The 24,593-nt window shown below is 37.9% G+C and overlaps 1 protein-coding gene across 4 annotated transcripts in view; it reads left to right on the forward strand.

Annotated features, from left to right (window-relative positions):
• Window positions 1-24,593, forward strand: part of FNDC3A (fibronectin type III domain containing 3A) — a 111,281-nt gene that overhangs the window by 40,223 nt on the left and 46,465 nt on the right. For 3 of the 4 annotated variants that reach the window (XM_036379292.2, XM_036379298.2, XM_036379308.2), the window contains one exon: window positions 21,613-21,689. In XM_036379292.2, the coding sequence (XP_036235185.1) occupies window positions 21,613-21,689 (77 nt within the window). Of the gene's footprint in view, window positions 1-16,966; window positions 17,003-21,612; window positions 21,690-24,593 lie in introns of those variants that run through there. The other variant, XM_036379317.2, reaches the window with a different exon arrangement.

Consider the following 24,593-nt stretch of genomic DNA (forward strand, 5'->3'; position numbering starts at 1 on the left):
ATGGTTAAGGGACCCTTGATCTTTAGTGAATTCCATTCCTTTATTCTGGTGACCTTTTAATGAATTAAAATAACACGTATTTTATTCTTTATTTCAGTAGAATAAGAAGAATGGTTACTTTGTATTTCTGTAGTAAGGAGTCTTGAATCATAGTTGGGTTTCTGTTGTCTGTATTTTGACTTAAATACAGCTTTGATTGAGTACTTCTGTGTGCCAATGACCATATTTTTCAGATATTATAAAATATTTTCTTTGCCTGCCTAGTGATTTGTCTGATAGTGACAACTCGTGCTCCCCCTTGATGCAGCTTCAATTTAAACCATTTGTCAGTCTCTAACTTTACAAAAATACCATGCATTCCTTACTAGGTAGATAGGAACATCTGTCTGTGTAACCATGTGTTAGACCAAAATGTTTATTTTCAAAAGAGGTCTTTTAAATATATGAAAATTTTCTCATATACTAGAAATATTTTAAATAGACGAAAATTTTCTCATATACTAGAAATTTCTCATATACTAGACTTCTGTGGAAACTTTCCTTAAGCCAAAATTTTCTTCTGTTAATATGAAGTAATCAGCTACATTACAGTGATTCAGAAAACCAGGTTTGAAATGTATGAATGGGTTCTCTTTGTAGAAGTGAATTACTGCAGATCACTCATTCATGAATTCTTCCTATTGCAGAATAAATGAATGAAGATGACTCATCTCGAGGACATTTTGTAACAGTCCCAAGTTACAGCTAAAGGCTATTAAATGTTACTTGACACAATAAGAAAGACCATGTTCTATATGTCTCTGCAAAGGAAAATTGCCATTTTCATAATAGAATAAGAAGACTTATGTAAATTAGAATGAGTCATAAATACTTCATGCTTTGAAATTAAATGAAGTATTGTTATTAAGGTTAGGCTCTGGGATAAAAGTTAAGCAAGCTTAACCTAATTTTTTGTCTTTGAAATAAGAAATAAAATTCTTCTGAAAAGTGTTTTCAAGGAATTCAAGAGGAAAAGAAGATACATCAATTCTGAGACTACAGTAGTGAGACACAAACTTCAGTTCATTCTAAGATCATCTTGAGCTTTGCAAAACCAAACCTGCCATTACCCAGAATATTTTGAGAATAAAACTCATACAGAATCACAGAATGGTTTGGGTTGGAAGAGACCTTCAGTGGTCATCTCCTTTCAACTCCTCTCCCATGGGGAGGGACACCTTCCACTAGACCAAGTTGCTGAGAGCCCCATCCTGTCTGGTCTGGAACACTTCCAGGGATGGGGCATCCACAATTCTCTGAGCAACCCCTGACAGTGCCTCACCACCCTCATGAAAATTTCTTTCTTATATCCAATCTAAACCTCCTCTCTTTCAGTTTAAAATGCTGCCTCTTGACCTATAACAATACACCCTGCTAAAAAAGTCTTTCTCCATCTACTTTATCAACCCTTTATATAATCAAAGGCTGCAATAAGGTATCCCCAGCATTTTCTCTTCTTTAGGCTGAACAAGTCCGACTCTCTCAGTCTGTCTTCACTGGAGAAATGCTCCAACCTTCTGACCATTTTTTTGGCCCTCCTCTGGACCCTCTTCAAGTCCATGTCTGTCTTGTGCTGAGGAGCCCAGGACTCCAGGTGGGAGGAGAATCCCCTCCCTCATCCTGCTGGACACACTGCCTTTGATGCAGCCCAAGATACAGTTGGCTGTCTGGGCTGTGAGTACACATTGCCAGCTTGTGTCTAGTTTTTCATCCACCAGCATCCCCAAGTTTTCTGCAGGGCAGCTTTTAATCTATTTTCTACTCTTTTCTGCTGTCAGGCTTGGTGTGGTTTTGATTGTTTACAGATACTGTTACAGCAACCAGACTGAGCATCTTAAAATCTGAAAGTAACTGCTATTGAAGTACATTTGAAGCAAAGCCCCCTACATTTATCTTGTTCAAATATCATCTTGTGCTTTGGTGTTGAGTTTAATTTTTATATTGGAAGGGGTTAAAGACCTATCATAAATTCTGTATGAGTTGCCACAGACCCCTGAGAATGGGACTTTGTTAGTTGCTAATGGTCATTGGGAGATGCTTCCCTCACAAGACCACCATAGCTTATTATCAAATCCTAAACTACTGTGGTAAGTGGAGGAAGTGTGCGCTGTCATTCTGTGGTGATTTTATAATGCAAATATACCTGGCACTACAGTAGTGGTCACATTTATAGACTTAAAGGGTGACATCACCTCTAGAAATACCCTATCTTGTTTGTGAAATTACTCGGTATCCACATTAGCACTGGGCAAAGTTTAGGAATAAAATAACGTTTATTTAAATACACAGCTCTCTAGTAATGGAACAAACTAGCAAAAGCAGTAAAACACTATTAACAAGAGTTCTCTCCTAGAGCACATCTAGTCTTCTAGGTAGCTTAATAGCCTGAGTAATGGACCCCTTACAAGTAAACCCAGGTGTGTATTACAGAGATCTAGTGCATTAGTTTTCTTGCTTCCATTAAGAACAGCTTACCGAAGCCAGCCAGAGAAGCTGCTCTGGGTGCTCTTTTTCTTTCTGCAGGCTGAGAAGAAACTAATTTTTCATCCTTGTTTCCATTTATGTGTTTCTCATTTCTAAATACTGAAATGTTGCATGAAAACATGTGTAAGTTTATTTGCTTTCCTTTTCATCTTTAATGATGATTTTCAGCTTTTCTCCACAGTAGCTTTCTGAAAATAGACATAAGGTTTTATGTATCAGTTAATTAAAAAAAAAATCTAAAAAAAACCTCAAAACAACCTCACCCTAAATGGTAAATTATTTCAGTTGTCATCTCCATTCCTTCTATGTAGAAGACTAAGGATATTATGTAAGCCTGAAACTGGATATATATACTTAGATTAAGTTCCTTTTCTACATATTAATTTTAGGATCTCCACTGGAAGTATTTAGAGGGCCTTTATAAAAGGCATTGAGGGAAGCTAAGACAAATCAACTGAAAATATGGGGTCAGAGCAAGCTGCAGTGATTTGCAGCTAATTAATTCTTGGTTAAGGATGTCTGTGCAGAGGGTCAGAGCTGAGTCTATAGGAGTACTAACTCTAAAACACCTCTTTTTGGGAATGACCTTCAATATGCACTTTTTTTTTTTAATTAAAGTTTTTCTATTTCTAGATATCTGCACTCAAACTAAAAATAATATTAGTATTGGCCAGCCATGTGGGAGTATGACTGCAGAGGATACATAATTCCATTTTGTATTGAAACAAGATGATGAGGGAAAGTGGTCACAAAGCGTGGTTGGAGCAGCTTGATTTGGAGCTGTCTCATTCCAAAATAATTTTAAGTAGGAGCTGTCTTTTTATAGCTTAGATTGATAAACAGGGTGCATGAATGCCCTTGCAAATATTGTTGAAGACTTAACCATTCTACCTTTTACTGGTAGGTTAGCCTAAAAGTTGGATTGAGATATGGCAAATACCCTTCTGTGGCAATGTTCTTCACTTGGGGCTCACTAAATGTAGCAGTGTTTGCAGGGGTCCCAGGACAAGGGAAGAGATGAGAATTTTGACTCCATATTTCAGAGGGCTGATTTATTATTTTATTATATATATATTGTATTAAAAGAAAATGATATATTAAAACTATACTAAAGAAATAGAAGAAAGGATTTCATTAGAAGGATAGCAAGGAAAGGGAATGGAATGATAATAAAATCTTGTGACTGCTCACAGCCTCAACACAGGTGGCTGTCATTGGTCATCAAGTAAAAACAATTTCACAGGCTGGGTAAACAATTCTCCAAATCACATTCTAAAGCAGCAAAACATGGAGAAGCTGAAGCTTCTCAGGAGAAAAGATCCTAACAAAAGGATTTTTCATAAAATATGTCTGTGACACCCTTCTGGTGACGTAAAGAAATTATGTATTTAAGCCCTCACTGCAGCACATGTGGAATGCTCATGTGTTGGCTTTGACACATAGCACAAGTTCAGTTCATAAGTCAAGTACTATTGGCAGATAAAACTTGCCTGAAAGCCCTGCTGCTGTAGCTCTTCTAGTACAGGTGCTGAATTAAAGCTGGGTTCAGACATATCTCCTTGGTTCTGTAGGCCCTCTTGCAGCAGGGCAGAGGCAGTCTTCTAGAGTCATGACCATCTTTCAAATTTGTTCTGCTAACTCAATGAAAATTTCAAAGTAGCACAAAACACGGTCATTCTCCAGACAAAACACAGCAATCCAGAATTCTCTTCTTTAGATTGGCCTCTTTCTGCTCTAAGAGTGACCATGAGATTTAACCTTGTAACAGAGCTCCCTCAGCCTTCTCTGGGAACTGCCTGACCTTGTCCTTCATTAATTCTGATGACTGACCAGGTCTTTGTGGTCCCAGTCTCATTGAGCCATTAAAGAAGCAGGCAGGGATGACACAAGAAGCTGTTATTGGAAAAACTTACTTTATCATGCTGCTTTTCTGCCAGAGCAGCTCACATTACTGTTATGCCTACTTTGTTAGTGTTATAAATACTAGACTTCTAAAACATTCTATTCCCAGAACAAATTGAATTTGGTAAAAGTTTGATTGAAAAGCAAACTAGACTTGTTTTATCCTCTTCTGCAGTAGCAAATGAAAGAAAAAAAGGGAATGCATTAATTCATATCTCTCAGATGTTGATTGCAGTGTGTCTTAGAAAAACATAGTTTTCTGCATTGATTTCTGTTTAAAATGTGTTAAAGAGAGTCAATATCTTTATATGGACAAAACATGCCTAATATTTATTGCCTTGGTTATTTCTCTTTCTTCTAATAGATATTTTTTAACTTTTCTTCTATCTTACTTCATTCATGATATGTAAGCTCATAAAGTACTATATTAATTGTAAAGTGTTCAGTCAGGTTCTCCTTTTCCTGTTTGATTTTCCAGTATATTCAGATCAGTTAATCTTCCCTTGTATCTTCTTTAATCTTCTCCTTTATTCCTGTTTTTTGACTCCACTGCAATCTCCACACTGCAAAGTCAGCCTGACTGTAGGAAGGTTCTGGAGACATTTTGTCTGAAATATCAGTGCTTCAGCTGCATAGTGAAGTCATCTAATTTTAGGTGTCTAAATGTGTGTTTCTATATGTGGCCTTGGATCTAAGCTCCCATTGAAACTAGTGAAGATTTAGTCACTAGGTATAGTGCACTCAGTGCTTTTCAGCTGACATCAGTTTGCACTCAATAGCTCTCCAGGCTCCACTGTCTGTACCAAGTAGGTCTCCACTTGCTATAATGGGAGTTTGAAGTCCTAACTTGCACAGAGATATATAATTTTAGGTACCTAAATGAGATGTCTCCATTTTGTAACTAAAGCTTGGCTATTATAGGCTGAAATAAATAAGGCTACATCCTGAAAGTGCCTCATTTAGGTGTGTTGATTCACAATTGTACCCTCAGTGAATGTCTTTGTCCTCAAGCACCTGAACTCTTTGAACTCATCCATTTCCATGAGCATCTCACATCACATTTTACAGGAATGGTACTGGTTGTTGGAGGTGCATGTTGGGAATGAATTTACAGCCCTATGTTGCAGCTGGAGAATGCCCCTAAAACTTGGTTTCCATTACTCTAGTCAGACATGTCTAGCCCCCAAGGCTGTGAAGTATTAACTCAAGCTGCTGAGATACAGGTGCTGTTATTGCCTCAGTGTGGAATCTGTTGGGTGAGCCTTGTATGAAGCATGTTAGGCTTGACAGGTTTGTGTCTAGCAATATTAGAATATTCCCAGGGCACTGCAATCAGTTAATCTGATTTCTTCTCTGACTATGATGTTGATGGGAAAGAAATAGCCCTATATTACTTGCTTTATGAGGGGGAAAGAAGGGGAAGAAGCTGGTAGGATCTGTTCTTGTAAGAGTAAGTAGAAGTAGTTAGTAGTTTTCTCTGAGCAGAAAGTCTGTCTAATGTAAGCAGTTTGAATTAAATTGAAAAAACTAGAGCTGTGGGCATTTTGCTTAGTATTTTCACTTAATGTACAAACATTTAGCATAACTTAAACTGATAGCTTAAACTTGTCTTTATCTTAATTGGATGCAATCTGATTAACTAAAATAATAATCATGAAAATTGCTAACATTAAAGAGTGGAAGAAGTTCCTTAATTTCATTATCTAATTGTTTAAAAACAAATGGTGCTTTTATTTTGTAGAACCTCAAACAGTGTTTATAAATGGACTTTGTACTGGGTTTCATGAAAATGGAAAGGCCAGAACTTTGTGCATAAAGGACATTTGCTGGATCCTCTTTTGCAACTATGTACAGTACGAATACAGGCTGGTGTGTCATCTGTTGGAAAATGCTGTGCATTGTTAGATGAGACCTCAGGAGAGTTCCTTATAGTTCCACCCTGTGCAATTCAAGTTGTACTTCTTAATTCTTGAAGTATAGTTGTAGTTGTTAAACTATTCAGATTTCTATCACAGAATTACTGTTAGTAAGAAATAGCTTTGAATTGACTTTGGTTTACTCTTGCCCACTTGTAGTCATGGCTGCCTTATCTTGTGTCACTGCCACTGTCAGGCCCTTGGTAGTTGTGAAGGGTTGCAGACACACTGGGAAGGAAGAGTCTTCATAGTTGTGGAGCAGCTCTCAGGCCATTGTTTTTCCAGAATTCCTCAAAACAAAGCCAGTTCCTCATACATGCCCAGACTCACACCCATGCCAACAAGCTTACAAGCTGGCATTGCTCTGCCTCGGTGCCTTCTCTGATGCCAAAAGTTGTTGGGTAGCCAGGAAGTTAGTCTACCTTTCATTCATTTTCACCTGTGCAAGGCTAATGTTTTGTTTGTTCTTGCAAGAATGTAATATCTAACTAAATGCTGCAACTTTGAATCCAGGGATTTTTAACTCTGTTCTTGGTTTTGCTTTTATGTTTTGTTTTGTAGTAATAGATGAATCAGCAGCACATGGCTTGATAGATGTGGCTGTGCATGTGTTATTAATAGTAAATTAATAGCTGTCTTTTTTTGACTGTCTGTGAAATGGCTGAGGTTTTGTCAGCTTGCATGACTTACATGATCATGTCACTCTTCTTCAACTTGATTTAAAATCATGGTAATATAAGTTCCCCTTCTTCCTTTTGCAGACATGCAGCAATCTGTTTTACATCTAAAGCAGTTTATTATCCAAATGAGGGAAAGGAAGAAGAGACAGAAGATTACCGAGGTCATTACATATAGGCTAGCTGTGCACAAATATAAACAGCTCCTGTGTAATGTGAGTTAAAGACTGGTTACAAGTAAGTTCAGCCACTTAAAGCCATTAAGAAACAGTGTAATCATAAGAGGTTTCAAAGTTGGAAGGGCCAAATTCACTGGAAGTGAATACAGCTATTGACACTGCTGTTCTTGTTTCTTTATGCCAGAGAGAAGCTCTTTCTCACACTACAGAGGGCCTTCTAGTTGTCCTAGAAAAATCAATTGTCTAGGGCAGGTGCTCTAGGACATCATTCAAAGAGCTTGAGATTTTTTCAAGTGACTGTATAGCATCCAGTAATTGGTAGATGGGTCTCGGGTTAATGGTACTGGAGCTTCTAGAGAAGCTTATGACACCTTCCTTCCCTTTTGATTAATCAGCTCTTCAGTGAGGATATGGATTATCTCCTTTGCTTGTTCTCCATTTGTTTTTCCAGTAGACCATTCCTCAATGGTTCCACTTACCCTTTTGCTTTGATGCTCTATATAGGGGCCATTTTCATAAATACTATGTATAATGTGTTTCCCTTGGATGATCTTTACAGTTCAGAGGTTGGATGGATGTGCCTTTCAAGGCAGCTGAAGAAAGAGCTGCAGTAAGAACTATAAATGCAAAACCAGTAGTAAATATTATTGCTCATTAATTCTTAAAAGGAGTTAATATACAGAGAGTGGTCAGCCTTTCTTTTCTTCTCTGTTTTGCCAAAAAGTTTTCTCTTGAAAGATAGCATTTAAGTGAAGTGCTATTGTATTGCATCCTCAGCTGCTTTAGACTTGAAGAGTTTGTACTCTGAAAGGCATCACTCTGTGGACAGTTAACTCTTTTGGTTTATGCAGCCAAGAGACATCTCAGTAAAGCTCTTAAGCAGCAGGCAGATTTGGAAAATTATATGACACATAATGAAGTATGCATTTATTCTTTCGTTATGCTTTCCATATACTTTGTATTTTGTTTCTTGTTTTGTGATCAGGCAAAGATTTTGGATCAGATTAGATATACCAAAAAAAAAGGGACTTTGACTCTTACCTAGATTTAAAATATAGTTAAATCTGAAATCTTATCTGACTTTTTACTCTTATTTTTCAAGTGATAGCACATACAAATAAAGCTTGCAGACAGATCCTTGGGGTGCCTAAATAAAGCCCAAGGTGAGTTTGGGAATTTGAGAAGCTAAACTTTTTTTTTCTGAAAGAGAATTTTTTTTCTGAATTGGGGTCAAAAGCAGAGTGACTGTCTCCCATTAGAGTTTGACACTGCTGGTGGTGCAGTTTTGGGGAGCATCTGGTGGTTATGCAATGCATTAATGAGTGAAAATATTTAGTAAGTTACAAGGGCAGTCTAAACAACTGGAACCAGTTAAAGTTCTTCTGACGTGAATAAGTTTTTAAAATCACCTGCTAAGAGAGCTGAAAAATAAGAGTGAATATCAACAAATATTGATCAGAGGTGCAGAGGACTGGCTAGTCCTACTACTAACTTCCGTTCATTTCCCTGATTTGTACTACAAAGGGATACAAGAGCACTGTCAAGCGTGAGGGTTTTGAGATTAATTATTGATGGTTTGATCACTTTTTCACTTGTGGCCTATGTGTGTTAGTGCATTTCTACACAGGTTGTAAATCTGACATAATATGTATGTAGCATTTTCAATAAAATATTTGTAAAAGATACTTTTTTATGCTTACTACACCCTTTTAATGCTTCTGAAAATGAAAATTGCTTGAACAGGAGGAAAATGTACCTTGGAAATACCCTATCTTTTCTTTTAATTGCAGCTGTATACAGTTCAAAGTTTCCTTGCATCACTTTCCAGCAAAGATATGACACATAGTAGATTGTTATTATGCCCACACAGCTTTCTTTGTTCATCCTCTGTCAGGTCTTTCAAATGCCATACAGAGCACTGATTTCTCTACAATAGCTTTCCAATTGTGCATTATGTTCATAGAATTTCAGTGTGTTGTCATTTTTTTTTCGTTACTGAGCCTTGTCCTCTCAACTGAAAAACAGATCCATTATTTTTGATGGGAAGGAATCTAGTCTCTTATTGGTGACAGTAGTTAAACAGAAGGATATTGGGTTTGGAGTTCTTTTCAGAAGCACATAAATGTACATTGCTGGATCATCTTCTTGTATGGTGCTACTGTGCTGCTGGGTCTGGGCAAGTAGTACAGTAAACATTTCTGTGCAGTTTCAGAGAGATGGAAAAAGGGTCTGAGGTGCCTGGGAACATTCCACATAGAAAAAGAGGCTTAATGTTGCGTAAGGTTACATCTATTTAGGATGTCATTTTGGTGGATATGAGGGCCAGTGGGAAGCAGACAGGACTAGAAAATGCAGGTGTAATGAATTGCAGGTATGTAATGGAGGCTTGAGGCCAGATACCTGCATGTTGCCTGTTCCCTTGAAAGCATAGCACAGAATGTTTTTGATCGCTATTTCCAAAGAACCTCAGCAGAGTCAGTATAACCTTTTTTTTTGTTAACAGTTCTAAATTGTGCATGAAATGGGAAAGGACTGAATGCTAAATCATGATGCACAGCCAGTCTAGGATGTAAATATATTCCTCCTTAATCACTCAGTAATCAATGCACTCGGGTGTCTTTCAGCTAACAAGACATTCTAGAAATACTTGGTATTTCAGCAAAGCTGATCATCCAGACAGCTCTATGACACAGGAGATCTGTATTCCAGAAGTGGTAAAAGATTAACAAGAACATGCAGTAGTTGTCCAAAGGTGTGTTGCTTGAATGGTACCCTAGAACTGGGTGAAATGCAGTTATATACTATGCAAGGTTGTGCATAAGATTAATAAATTATGGATGGGGATCTCACTTGAAACTTGATAAGGAGGAAAAAGAAGCAGGCCAGCCATCTATTTGACTCACAAGATAAATATTATCTCCAGTATAATGTATCTGTAAAGCTTAGTGTGATCATAAAATGCATCAGGACAGTTGTTGTTAGTATAGCTAAGGATGTTTACAGGATTCTGCTGAGATTTCAACTATAATTTGATAACTCATGTTTACAAAAGATGAAATGAAGCTGACTCCAGGTGTTGTGAATACAAAGTGTTAGGATATTCAGGAGAAAATATAAAAAGAAAGTAGAATAGCTTGGTTTGCTTGGCTAAAAAATGACTTGGCTAGAAATAACAGGGATTTAAAAAAAATAATTAATGCCAGAGCTAGTCTAGAGTCCAGTTGGCTATCAAGTGGCTGTGAAATACTTTTATATAATTACAGGAAACTTGGCTACATAGGAGAAGAGCAGAAGAGCAGTCCAGTAGGGAAACGTATGGATCAAAGAACTTCTTTGCTATTGGTTTTCATGCTTCTACATAGGATCCATTCATGGTGGATCTTGATGTATGATAATGGGGGAGAGAAATGAAACTGCTATTGCAGGTGAATTGACTTGATTCATGAAGTGTTTTTCAGGCCATGAGCCCTCATGGTTCAACAACAGAAAATTTTCATCTCCTGCATCCAGAAAATAGTGAAGCAATAAAAAGATTTCTGCACAAAGGGCACATTTACTTTGCAGCTATTTAGCAATTTTCTTGTCTCAGCTCCTTCATGGAGGGATATATTGATCCATACATAATGAATGGTAAGGAACTCCACTGTATGCATGTGTCGTTTTTTCTTTCTTCTGGTTTGGAATGACAACAGTTATATGTCTGAGCCAAGTTAGTTGTTTCATCCCTGGCCTCTTGTTTGGCACAGGTAAGTAGATTCCTTACACAGTTCTTTCTGGCTCCAGGTTCATTTTGGATGCCAAAGCAGTGGGTGTGTTACTTTCCAAAACGTATTTGGTTACAAAGCAAGTTGAATTTGAAGAGAACACTACAATGATATAGGCTTGTCTTTGTTTCTGCTTTGTTTCCAGCTTACTGCTTTCCCAGATACTTTCTTTCTGGTAATGCATGTTTATTAACATTGCTGAAAGCTTTTTATCAAGAGAAGCCTTTGCTATAGATGTTCTTAGCATTTGAGCTCAAATACTTCCCATATGTGTAACTTGCTTGAGATTTGTAGAAAATAATGCCTCTTTTAAGTGATATGTAAAGAGTTCATTGTAGAGAATCAAGGAGTCTGTCATATAAAATACCAAAAATTTTAAACTTCAAATTCCAAAACAAGTTTAAAACATACAGATTTTAAAGTCTTTATTAGTTAGATTGCAGACCCTGAAAACCATTTTCACATCACTTTGAGCAGTAAATTGTGAGATTTGCAGTGCAAATTGGCTGATAGTGTTAAGGGATTTGTCAATAGTAGAAGCATTTCACTGCAGAAGAGGCTGCAGATGTTTGCAGCAAGCATGGCACCTTTCTGTGTTGCTAAGTCTGACTGACAATATTGTATCAGTCAGACTTAGCTTTTTTTTATGTGTATCCTGGTTTGGGGTTAATTAATTTGCATCAAATTTCTGCAAAGCTTTATGGACATGAAAATTCTTGTATATGGACCTTAAGTCATTAGCAGAACCAGGAATCTTAATCTGAATGTTTAAGTACTTATCATGTCAGTTGCAATGATAACAGTGTTCAAGAACAGTAGTTTTTCAGTCAAACTTTTATTTCCACTGTCTTCAGAGCATCCCCTATTGTATCTGCATTTATAGGCTTGTTACTAGTGAAAAGACAGAGAAAAATATGTCTGTGGGAAGAATTGTGATTGCAAGGGGTGATGTTTAAGATGCTTGGAATCCACCTTAGTTGTAATTTAGATTTAGCTGCAGAAGTCTCAGATGCAGCCCAGGTCACCCACTAAATAATGATTTAATCCAAGGAAGCATGCTGAATCCATTGCTTCTCCTGTTTTGAGCGTGGAATTCCCTACATGCCTCTAATGCTTCAAAACATGAGGCTGCAGGGGACAGTCAGGAGACAGACATCAAAGGCAGAGACAGTATAGAAACAGTATATAAATGATGCCTTTCTGTGTCTCCAAAAAGAAAGGCTGCTTGTCTACTTGGGTTGTATTAAGTTTGTTCTGAATTGAAAACATCAGCAGGAAATTGTTTAAAGCACTTGCCCACGACCAAAAACAAATCTGAGCTCTGCAAGTACCACAGAATCTAAACCTGTAGCTCCCTGATTCCAGCAGTGTCCCTTGGCCATGAGGCTCTGGGAAATTCTGAGTTGGCCTTTTCTTTTGTTGTCTTTTGGAGGTGGGCATCTTCACCTCAGAAAAAAAGATTCTAGTTATAGCAAAAATACACGGGAAAGCAAGCTGCCTTTTTCTGTTTATGTAATGGGGATTCCTCTATGATTTAAGTCCTGGGTTCTTCCTGTTTTAAAGGCTGGCTCTGAATTTTCCACTTAGAAGCTCTTGGATTAAATGAGTTAAGTGTGTTCCATTCCAGTTTCTAGTGGTCCATCTCCAGCAGAAGTGACCCAGGTTATTTCTTCATTTGGTGTTCATAGCACTTTCCTAAAGAGGAGCAAGCTGTGGTGAATGTGCAGAAGCAGAGACTTGTCCTCTGGAGGCAGTCAGTGAATCAGGCTGCTGAAGCCAAGTGTTTGCTTTAGATGCTGCAAAGTGTAAGGTGTATGACATCAGATGTTTTCAGTTTGGTCTTAAATCTCTCTTTTGCCATATGATTCTGTATCATTTGCCTGGGTCTTGTTCCCATGCCACAGTTTGTGGCATGATAGAATGATTTCTCATCACAAATGTCATCTTTTGAATTGTCAGCTTCATGGATTGTTTTCTCCACTCATGATTTGAAACAAAACTGTGTAATAAAGTGTTACTTCAAAATCTATTTCATGGTTAAGAAACCTACATCTGAACATTTGTTTGTGGAACTGCAGAGTTGCCAGAAAACTTTGTTGGTGAACTCAAGTGAACACCTCACATGGGCACATAAAAATAATTGTATGCAGTGAGTGTGAAGAGAGGTAGGCCTGTAGGACCAAACTCTTTCCACTGCTTAGTATTGTTACAAATAATCTTTTCATCTGATCAGAAGAGCAGACTTACCTAATTAAAGAACCACATCTGAGAGTAAAATTTCAGTGAGACAGCTGTTGGGTTGGAGGGTTTTTAGAAATCAGCAGTTGACATTAACTTTTTACCTTATACTGAGAAAAAGATTTAGCCTTGGTTTGCACCCTTGAACTCTAGTGGCGGAGCCAATGTCTTTCTAGATTTACCTATTTTTCCCTCTTCTGCTAAATCATACAGAATCCAGGATTATGGGATTTCTGGAAAGCTGAAATACCCCACATCCTACTAACTTAGTTTTATATCTTCTAGTTGGAATGATTACTCCCAAACTGATCTCTTTAAAGAAAGTTGTGGTTTGTATTTATTTTACACATTAAGAGGATTTCAGCTGTTTATAATAATAATAACTTTTGTTCTGCTGTGGTTTTATTTTAAATGGGCAATATGAATCTGCATTGTCTTCATCTATATAATTAGATTGAAACCTAGACAACCCAAAGGTTTTCAAATGAAAGTACTTGTTATTAGTAGATTCCAGAGGCTCAGAGTAGGATGCCTTTAGAGATGTCTGCCTTGGTTAGAAATAAAAATTTGACTTGGGCACTGAATTTCTTCTTGACAGCCTTTTCTGATATGACTTTTTGCTGTCTTTTCTCATATTGTATATGATGTATTAATCCCAGATTGCACAAATGGATGATTTTTTTTGTTTGTTTTATATCCATGGACTCTTCTCTCTTGTCCATAATTTTAAAAGACCTTACCTTAGAATCTGGTAAAATTGTTCTAGCATTTATATGAATGCTGTTGATTTTCTTAATCAATACATAAGATTTGTATAAGTAATATTCAGTAAGTCATATTCAAGTAATTTTATGTATATGTGTATATATATATATATATATATACATAGATGTGTGTGTGTGTGCATAATAATTTGGGAAGGAGTAATGTTAAGAAATTTGCACATAGGAAGGAGACTTCTTTGGGTGCCAGTTGAGACAGCAGAATGTGCCAGATAATTCTGCATTCTAGTTTCAAGCCAATGTAGCCAGGTAAGTAAATAAAATACCTCATTAGTGTAAAAAGTTGAATACCAGGATGATAAAAAGGCTTTTACAAGTAATTATACTATGTAATGCTATTCTTAGAACAATCAGGCAGGCAGGGGGAGGAAGTTGAAGTTAATGCTTGTTCCTTCCAAGATCTGTCTCCTCTGGATCAACACAGTCTTTCGTAGAAGACACTGTCTACACACCAAGAGCTGCGAACTGTTGAGACTCACTTGTTCTTTTCACTCTTAACCACAAGCAGCTGTCAGTAGCAGTGCTTAACTTTTTAACTTCCTGGTCTGCAGTGCTATATGAGAAAAAAAAACCAAACCCACCTGATTAGAAAAACACCAATTCTAGTGGTAACAACTGTTAGATGATTAAATTGTAGATTATTCTGAATGTTGTGCATCAAGTGCAACATGATTAAGCAGCATGTACAAATACTAAATTTTAGTCTGAAAAAGTTGCCGATCTGTACTGCTCAGCATCAGGGCTAGGAAATTAGGCTCTCCTTGAAGAAAAAGCTAAGCTATATGCAGTGCAGATAGATTAGAATGAGTGCAGATTATTTTTCCTGCTAAGAATAATAACATTTTTATCAAAGCCTCTCTGTATGGTATAACACATTTGACTCCCTCTGAAATGCAGCAATTTATGGTTCACCCAATATTTAAATTGGAACTGTGTGAAGGAGTGAACAATTTTTTGATGTAACTCTTCCATATAGTTACTAAATCATTGCCCTAAGCTGGCAAAATAAAGAGAGTAATTTAACAGCCTGGGCTGCACAGTAGAAAGCATGTGTTGTATTTCCACATTAACATCTTGGAATCAATGTTACTTTTTTTTAGTGAAGTAGAATTCTTCACTGTGGCACACAGTTGCTTCAGAAAGTAGGTATAAAAAGTCTTATTATTGTAGTATCTCAAACGACTACAGTAATTCTTCTGCACATTCCCAAGTGTAACTTTGTCTTATGAAGTTTGTGCTATTCAAAGGCATGGACTTCCAGTCTTTTTTTAATTACAAAATTGCATCATGGTCATTGTTTACAAACAGGTGAAATAAAAGTACTTTTAACATTTGAACATAGAAACCATTGTCACCTTTTTCCTTTGAAAGTATATCAGGCCATTATAAAAGAAAACTGATAGCTGCATTAGTGAGAAAGTGCTATAGGAACCTGTCATCTCTGCATTTTGCCTGAGAAGGGATTCTTGTGAATATGTATGTGTGGTTTCATGGGAAAGATCAGGATCTCATTAGGATGTAATCTTTAGAAATACTCAAGTTAGGTTTCATAGCTTTCTGCTCTTTTATCCATTATTCCAAAGTCTCTGTAAAAGAAACTGATCCTCCTCTGCACCCCCCCCCCACTTTTTGCAAGGAACTATGATAATGTTTTACCTTCCGTTTTTCCTTTTGTTTGCCAGCCTGCTGTCTACTGATAGGTTTCCTTTTTTTTTTTTTTCTAGTCAGTTAATACATTTCAATTGATGTTGAGGCTTTGTCAGCTGCTGTTCCCCAGCCTTGATGGCAAAAGTAGACAGATGGATGGGGGAAGGGAAGGGATTGTTTTGTCAGGATGAATTTAGAGCATAAGGGATACGTTAAATTGAGAGCACTGCCAGCTGAAGTCTTCTGATCACCTGTGTCCTTGCAGTGATCCCACTTCCTTCTTGTGCTTCTTCTCCAGCTTAGGCCAAACAGTAAGTTCTGCACTTGCTTTCTTGTTTTCTTATTACTAGCTTTTATTGTGTTGCACCTAATATGTGTAAAGATGTTGAGGTTAACTTAAAGTATTAATTTGGAAGTATTTTCCGGGCACGGCTTACAAGACAAATGTAGACCAATTGGTGGTGGTTGTTACTGCTGGATTTTTTAATTAGTTGTAGCTGTTGGGAACCCAAAATAAAACTTTGAAGTCTTAGTCCTTATGTAAAAGAGCGGTGCAACTGTTTGTGGCATCTGGGACTATTGATTTACTGCAGCCCATCAGTGTTAGAGGGGTGTGCTGCTACGTCAGCTGGCGCTCTATTGTTTCTGCTGCTGTGGCCTTTGTGTTTGATCCTGTCAGTGCTTGCGTCAGTGATGCATATCATCGCCTGTGTGATGTCAAAGTGTGGGTGTTCGGTTATAGAGCCATAGTTAACCTAATGTGCTGCAGTAAATCCTGAATGCTATTTCCTCCTGGGGATAGCAGTGATTCATCACCGTTCACATTAGACTAATGCTAAGTATAGCAGTGTTCATGAGCCGCAGTATCCACATAGATTACTATCAAAGTCATTGCAGCTCTCCAAACGCTGGGCCGGAAAGTGTTTGTTTGCAACCAGATCTGTTTGTGCACCCCCTTTCTTAAGTGTAAACTGATTAGCAGGTCAGCTCAAGGAAAATCCTCTGGGAGGACTGGGCCTAAGTAATTCTTTAGCACTTAATTATGCTCATTAATGTAAAAGCTTTCAGCTGAATGACTGGGATCACGGCAGGCAGTGACAGTCGGTAGATTACAGTACAGAGCGGAGCGGGGACCCCGCGGGCTGGCAGAGGACGCGGCTCTCGGCGGGGGCGCTGGCCCTTGAAGCGGCGGCGCGGGCAGGGCGGGGTGCAGGGCGCGGAGAGGCCGCGGGGCGGAGCGGAGCGGAGCGGGCCCGGCCGCGCACCTGAGGGAGCCTCCCCGCCCCGCCCCGCCCCGCCCCGCCCCGCCCGCAGCCGCGGCGCGCCGGGAGCAGCCGCCCGCCCGGCCCGGCCCGGCCCGGCCCGAAATGAGCGGTAAGGACTCCCGCCTGCCCGGTTCGGCCGCCGCGCTGAAACACGACACCTGCGGGCCGGCGGCCTCCGCGGTTGTGAGGCAGTGGCGGATGGGGGACAGCTGCAATGGTCAGGAAAAAAATATCCATATCTGTGGGGCAGGAGTGGGAGCGCTGCCAGGCCCCTCTGTCGGTCGTGCGCTCTCGGAGGGGTGTGGCTGCGGTGCCGGGGGCCGCGGTGGCCCCGGAGCCGTGAGGGGAGCAGGACGGCCAGCCCTGGGAGGCCGCAGGAGCCCGCTGCTGAAGCGCAGGGCCGGGCGCGGAGTGCCCCGGAAGAGCATTCCCTGCCCGGCGCTGGGAATCCGGTGTGTGCACCTTTGCCTGGGCTTTCATGAGTCGCTTAAAATGGAGCGATGCTTCATGGTTGAAATAAAAAGAAATGATGTATGTGCTAGGCGAGCGGTGGCGGTATCCTCAGGTTTTCAGGTGTTGCTATGTTTAGATCAGCTTGTCACGATCCTAGCGATGATGCAGTGCTGGTAATTTTGCTGCATGTTTATGGTGGCTGTAATGAGCATAATGAGGTTTTTATAGTCTGCTCAAATAGACAGGTTGGAGAAGTTCATCAGCTATTGCTAGGGGAAGGAGGTACTCCTTCTTGGTGGGATTTTAGGACAATAATAAATCGAGACTGTGGTGAAACATCTGTGTCTTGGGTTCAGTTCCATTAAATCAACCCTTAGTGAGTTTGATGAGATATTTTTCAGTAATAAAGTAAACCAGTTATGTGCTTGTTTCCACTCCCATAATGTTTCTTTTCCACTTACTATGTAAGAGAACTTGTACACCTGAAAATGTATCAAAGATTTGAGACCTCCCCTTACCAACAACAAAGTCATCAACATTCATTATACAGTGATTTGGATTAAATCAGTTCTCTTTATGTGCAATGGAAAATTAAGTGTTTCCTTTACATGAATTCCTGATGCTGTTGTTTGCTGATACTTTATAATAACTCTCACCTCATGGTAAAACACACTGGTTTTGTCCTGCAGCAGTTCAGCCAATACCTAAAAACATGAAAATTCCTCTTATAGTGTATTACACCACAAGAGAGCTGAGATATTCACATTAGTGAAGAAAAAATACACGTTATTATAGCATATTATAATTTTATCTTCAGATAAGATTTTGCAGGTTGTAATATGCTTCCTATCAGGAAATCAGTAATCTTGCTGTAAAACACAATGTTCATTTAAAACACCTGTGAAGTCTGCCGACTTTTTGTCCCATGCTTATCATTTTCTTGGATATCCGCCTAGAAATTTCATTTCACAGCCACTTGGAAATCTAATCAGAAGTAAATTAGAGTTCTTGAATATTCAAATATGTTTTTGCTAATTCTGGTACTTTAAAGTGCAAAAGATGGGATGCAAATTTTGAAAGGACTGATTTGACTCTATTCTAACATTGCAATACTTTTTCAGGTTCATGCACTCAGTTTATGCCTTTACTTTTGTGACTGCTAGATTATGGTATACTGAAAATGGCTTTGTGAATCAACCTTTGTACTGGATGGGAGATAACTGCTCTGTGTTTGTTAGAGAGATTAAAGTGCTAAATAAGTAAACCTTAAAAAGGTTGTTAAACAATATCCTCTAGATGTTTAAAGCAAAACAAAACAAAAAAGCCAAATACAGATAATCACCAGTTCTCAAAGAAACCGCTTGCCTGTGTGAGTTTCGTCATCCCCCAAGGACATGGTGTTCTCTAAGAAGTTGAAGTAAATGTGGTCTTAATTTTCCATTTACTTGGAAATTACATAGTTTTAAATTGTGAGTTTAATGGAAGTGTCAGCGTTTTGTACATATTATAGAAAAACTGCAGGTAAGCAATGCAAGATACAAGTTGTATAAAATCCACATGTAAGAATTTAAACCATTATTTATTTCAATGGCAACTTAAAAGAAATGTTCTTCCATTATTTTTGACCTTTTTGAATTTATTGTAGTAAGGTAATGCACTATTTTAAGCTTCTCTTGCTGATTTTTGCTTCACTTTCATTTTTTTTAGCACTTCATATTCAGGAGAAACTTTTGCTGAAACATTTTTGAGTTTCAGTTGAGCAAAAATACTGGAAGAATGTTCAGTTTTCAATTTATAGCCCACTGTAGTCTTTATATTCTTTGCTGTTGCACAGTTCAGTGAATAATTCATTGAAGACCTTGTTCCTAAAAAGTCTCTTCACCCCCTCCCCCTGTTGTGGGTTAGTATTTTAATTAATAAAGCTTTGATTCTTTTTAGATAGCATATTTGCAAACTTCTGTTTCTTATTGTAAAGAAGTTCCTATAATACATGCAATCAAGTTGGATTGCATGCTGCTTTTCTAAGGAGCGCTTTTCATTGCTTTTCCCTGCTCTTTGCTTTCAGACAGAGGTACCTTTATTTTTCTGTCAAGTCCATATGTATCAGTGAGGTGTGCTAATCTTATTTACTGTAATTTGCATTTACTTAGTACTTTCCATTTGCAGATCCTAACAGAGTTTTAAAAAATATTAAGGAGGAGCTATGAATGCCCTTTCAAAAGTATTGCTGAAACTGCATAAGTTGGATTGGTACTTTTGCTAGCTTCAGTATACTGAATTGGAAGTTTGCAGAGTGCAGCCTGCAGTGAATTCCAACATTTTTGTCTTGTCACAAAACTTGTTCAAATTATACTGTGTTTCAGTATTTCTTTCACTATTAAAATTCAGTGTTTGTTCCCCTGTGTATTTAAAACACAGTAATGTAAGGACATCCCTCTTGAGCCTTTACTAATGTGCTCACTCTGGTAGAGGCCAGTATCAAATACTAAAGAGGACAGCACAGGGATAGGGCAGGCACACAGAAGAAATTTCCTTGTTCATTAAACAAAAGTAGTACTTACATTTTTTACAACTCTTAATGGATTACTTCTCCCAAACTGAAACTAATCTTTAATTTCTACACTGTTCTTAAAGCAAGGAGTTACACAATTTAGCTGTGCATTTTTTGAAAAATTCCCTTATATGTTTTAAAACTTACCTGGTGAATTAGTTTACTATCTGTGCTTCTTGCAAATGAGAAACTATAAATTATCTATCTTTCCATTTTTAGGGCTTTTTTAAATAGGTCTTTTACTGTTTCTCTGTTGCCAGCCCTTAAACCATCTTCTGGTGGAAGAATCCTGAATTCCTGGTCTCTTGAATCTTTCATGATAAACAGGCAGAAAGCCACTGTAAACATTTTTTTTTTGTCCTTTTCTGGTCCTGTGTGTTCTTTTTGAAAGGTGGAGTCAAAAACATTGCTCAAGGATTGGAGGTACAGCATGAATTTATACCACAGCATAATGATGTTTTCTGCTTGTTCCCTGTTCTGTTAGTAATGATTTTTAATGTTCTCTTTCTTTCTGCGAATACCACTAAACAGCCCTTGGCTGGTATTTCTTTAGAAATCCATGTAGCAGCTGCATCGTATGTTTGTTTACATCTGATTTATGGCTTACCGCTGTAAAGAAACACTTCTGGTTTTATCCAGATGCATCACTTTGCACTTAATAACATTATTCCTTCTGGGTTTTTGTCATCTGATCAGTGAGTACTGTGAGATCCTTTACAGCTCTCTGAGAACATAGCAACAATTTATCACCTTGCTGTTCATTTTCTTTTCCGGAAGCTTTGTCTAATACGCAGAACAGGTTCTTTGGGTGCCTGTGGGACTCTTTTCTTGGTTACTCAAAGAACTTCGAAAGATGATAATTTACTTCTCTTAGTTTCCTGTTCTCCAATCAGTTGTTAATGGAAAGACCTTTTCCCTTTTTAAACAAAGCAGCATTACTTCTTTAAGAGTCTTTGAGAGACATTGTCAAGAGCTTTTTGAAAATGCCAAGTATGTGACAGCATCCCTGTGCTCTTTGAAGGTATCTGATTTTCTAGGCAATACTTTATCTACAAATGCGACCCTACCACATTCCCATTGTGTCATATTTATCTAAGTGTGTGTAAACTCCTTCTTTTATGGTTTGCATGGTATAAGGATCACCATGGTGTCCTGACTTTCCCATTAGTTGGAGCAGACTTACTAGTTGGTAAATACACTGACCTTTCCCTGGGACCTTAAGTTCATGTCTCACCATTTACTGTGGTACTGACACTACTTTAGTTGATAAGACCATAGTAAAAAAGAGCCATTTTGTAAGTAATTTTCTTTGTAACTCTTAACTGAATATTATCTGCTTTCAGCAGCTTGTTTCAAATATTTTTGTTGGTTTCTGTTTTATAGTCTCTTCTATTGTCTTTTCATCTTGGAGTATTTCTTTTGTCATCTGTTGAGTTTTTAGTTTTTACATGAGCTCTTCTGTGCTCAGAGATGGAAGACGAGATGGAAGAAATATCTGCTGGGGATTTTTTTTTAGCTTGTTTCTGGTTTTGTTCAACTGTTTTTTAGATTTCAAAGAGTGCCCTTTGCTATAATTTTATCTGTAAAGTTCATTGCCTTTGTTTATCCATGTTATCTTGTATATTCTTCACAAAGACTTTGCAATTCAGTATGTTCTTTCAGCTCTCTCAAATTATTAAATGGTGCTGTACTGAATATTTCTGTAACCCACTTAGGTCCTGCTCAGGTTCCAATGATGTCCCCAAATGGTTCAGTGCCTACTATTTATGTGCCTCCTGGATATGCCCCACAGGTATGTCACTTCACTTTCTTCTTAATTTATTTATTTTCATGCAAATTTTGGAACTGGAACCATAACTGCTAATTCAGTAAAATAATTTGTTAGATTTCAGTCAGTATGATCAAGCAAGGAGATAAGAGATGTCTCTCAGTATTTCTGAGATGGGAGACTTCTCATGCTGTTGTCTGTGCCTGTTCAGTTATATATTAACTATGTACATGACAGTAGCAAGCATAGTTCCTTGCTGAGTTCAGAATCCTAATGTACTAGATGCCTTCTGAATATAAAATGCAATCATGACCCAAATATCTGCTTGTGCAGGACCAGTACTGATTCCTGTGTTAGTGGATATTTTCTCTTGGCAGCAATATATATATATAAAATATATAATTTATACATGTACATAGTTCATGTCTGGGAAATTCCCTGTAGATAAGGAGGAAAACAGGTCAGTTGAAAAAGTACAGCAAACAACATGGAAAAAATGTCAGCTGTCCATTGGGACTAGGTTATCATATAATAAGTGTTTCCACCACTTATCTTAAAATGGGGCTCTCATTTTTCACTGCTGTTTGATTCCTAATTTAGATGGCTGGAAATTAAATGTGAGCTAGATAACCTGGACATCCTTTAAAGTAGATTAAAAGGATGATTTCTCTGGGCTATTTCTGACATGTGAGTTGTAATGAGATGTGTGGCCTTTTAGATGGTGCCTTTTTCTTTCCCTTGCCTGTAGAACAAGTCTAGGGCTTAGTAGGTCAGATCTGGCAGTTAGAGCAGTTGAATGCCACTCCCCGTGATGGAAGTCTTATCTCAAGACATTCTGTTGTTGTGAACAGTCTACCTCTGACTTAGTGTGCATCCAGTGGTGTACACTGGGAAGGGACAATGCATAAAGTACGACAAAAAAGCCCATGGTGTCAGCAGATGTTGGACAAATTATTTCAACAACATTTAAGAAATCGTCCTCTAGCAAAAGAAAAGGCTGTTAGGGCCAGCAGACTATTACTCTGATTTTATTTTTCATCTCTTGGAAGTTGACTGATAAGTTGATTCTGTGCATCCTTTGTAGTTGAGTTCCCAAACAAGAAGAAAAATGATATTATATTTATATATTTTTGTATTTATATTATTATTATATTTATGATATTAATATTTATTTATAAATAATCTCCAAAAGTCCATATATCTTCAGGTCGTAGTAAAAAGTCCTGATTCCTATTAGAATTCATTTTAAAGAACTGAAAGAAGTTTAGAGCTAAGTGAAAATTGGAATTTTACTATATTTCTTATTGTTTTCATATGATGAAGTACATATTTTAAAAGTTATGTGACATGTACCAATCTGAAAAATATTTTTGAATTAGTTTATCCTTCCTTTGAGGACAATTTGAGTCAAAGATGCTGAAGGACTGGGCCTTGCTGAGGCCCATTCATAAGCCTCTTACGGAGTTTGTTAGTCCAAGCAGGTGTTGTTTTAGCACAGCACTCTGACCTTTGGGCTGAAGGAGCCTCACATCTAGGCAGCTCAGAGTGCAGGTGGAATGAGCTCATCTGCTATTTTCATGAGTAGAAGTGCCGTAGTCCAGGACAACCTGTAGTTTATAAGCCTTCTGAAGTGTTTATTACTGACAAAACATACCAGACTTTGAGGTTTATGATGGGAGTTTCTCTTACAAGCCAGAAGGTTGGATAGCAGTCTTGCAAAACAGGAAAGTCTAGCATTATAGAGCTAAGAGTTTTCCCAGACTTACTGCAGTCCTAGCAAACTTCTATGGTTTTTTCAGGTATAGTATATTTTTAAAGGTCAGCAGCTGCAGCTATATTTTGTGTTGAATAGGAAACCAGCTAAATGTCCTAAGCTGTCAGCCTGGAAGAATTTCAACATAACCATCTTTTGTCTCTTCATTTTCATTTAGTTCTGTTATGCCTCTGCTTGCTTCAGTTCCTGTTTGGCAGTGATACAGTGTACTGTCCTCTGTTAGAAGTTGGGGATAACCACTGAATAAAAGATTTACTTTTCTTATATCACATAACTAAAAAGCAATTCATCAGCTGATTTCCTTTTCCCTTCCTCTTCTTTTGGAACTGTAGTTGTAAAACTGAAAGAAAGCCCATCTTTATTCATCCTCTCTTAAACCATCTATATTCACTGTCTGCAGTGAGTTTTCCAATGATGTTTGGTTGGTTCACTCAACTGAACAGGCCTGTGCCAGAACCACATTTTGCTCGTACAACTGGGATAATAGAGAGCTTGTTTGCTTTTTAAACTTAAAATTATAGACTTACCATGATGCTCTGGCTTTTTTTTTTTTTGGAGTGTATTTATCTATGTAGTTGTCTGCTAGAGGCCTACCATTGAGCAGATGTTAGATCTGGAAGCACAGTTACAGGCTTGTTAAACATAAGGTCCCTGCTGTTATGGATTGGGTGGCTATTTCTAAGTTACTTAGGCTATTAGCAGACCCAAGGAAAAAAGTTGTAAACTAAGCAGCTCATTTGCTTTTTAATGGGAGCTGCTTCCTACATAATCTGAGTCTACTCATAAAATCATAATAAGTTGCAGTATTTTCGGGGTTTTGTAACCAAAAGGGACTTAAGTAATTAAAACTACATTTCAGTGTTTAGAGAATTTCATAGGACAGGAGAAGTTCTAGTTGTATTTACTGCTAATATATTCTGCCTTTAGAATACCACACAGCTATGGTTACATAGATTTGAATTGTATTGTCTTTAATTACTCTTTCCCAAGAAGGAACAATTTCTGTGTACTGAAAATAACCCATTTCTTACAGTCATATTGTATGCATGTTTTTTAAAGCTGTGTTCACTTAGGTAACATTAATTCCGACTGTCTATTGAGTAAAGTGGGGTCAGCTCTATTGTGTACACACTTCTGTGTCTTCTGAATGTTGT

This window comes from Molothrus ater, chromosome 2 (genome assembly GCF_012460135.2).
Source record: "Molothrus ater isolate BHLD 08-10-18 breed brown headed cowbird chromosome 2, BPBGC_Mater_1.1, whole genome shotgun sequence".
Classification (NCBI taxonomy): Eukaryota; Metazoa; Chordata; class Aves; order Passeriformes; family Icteridae; genus Molothrus; species Molothrus ater.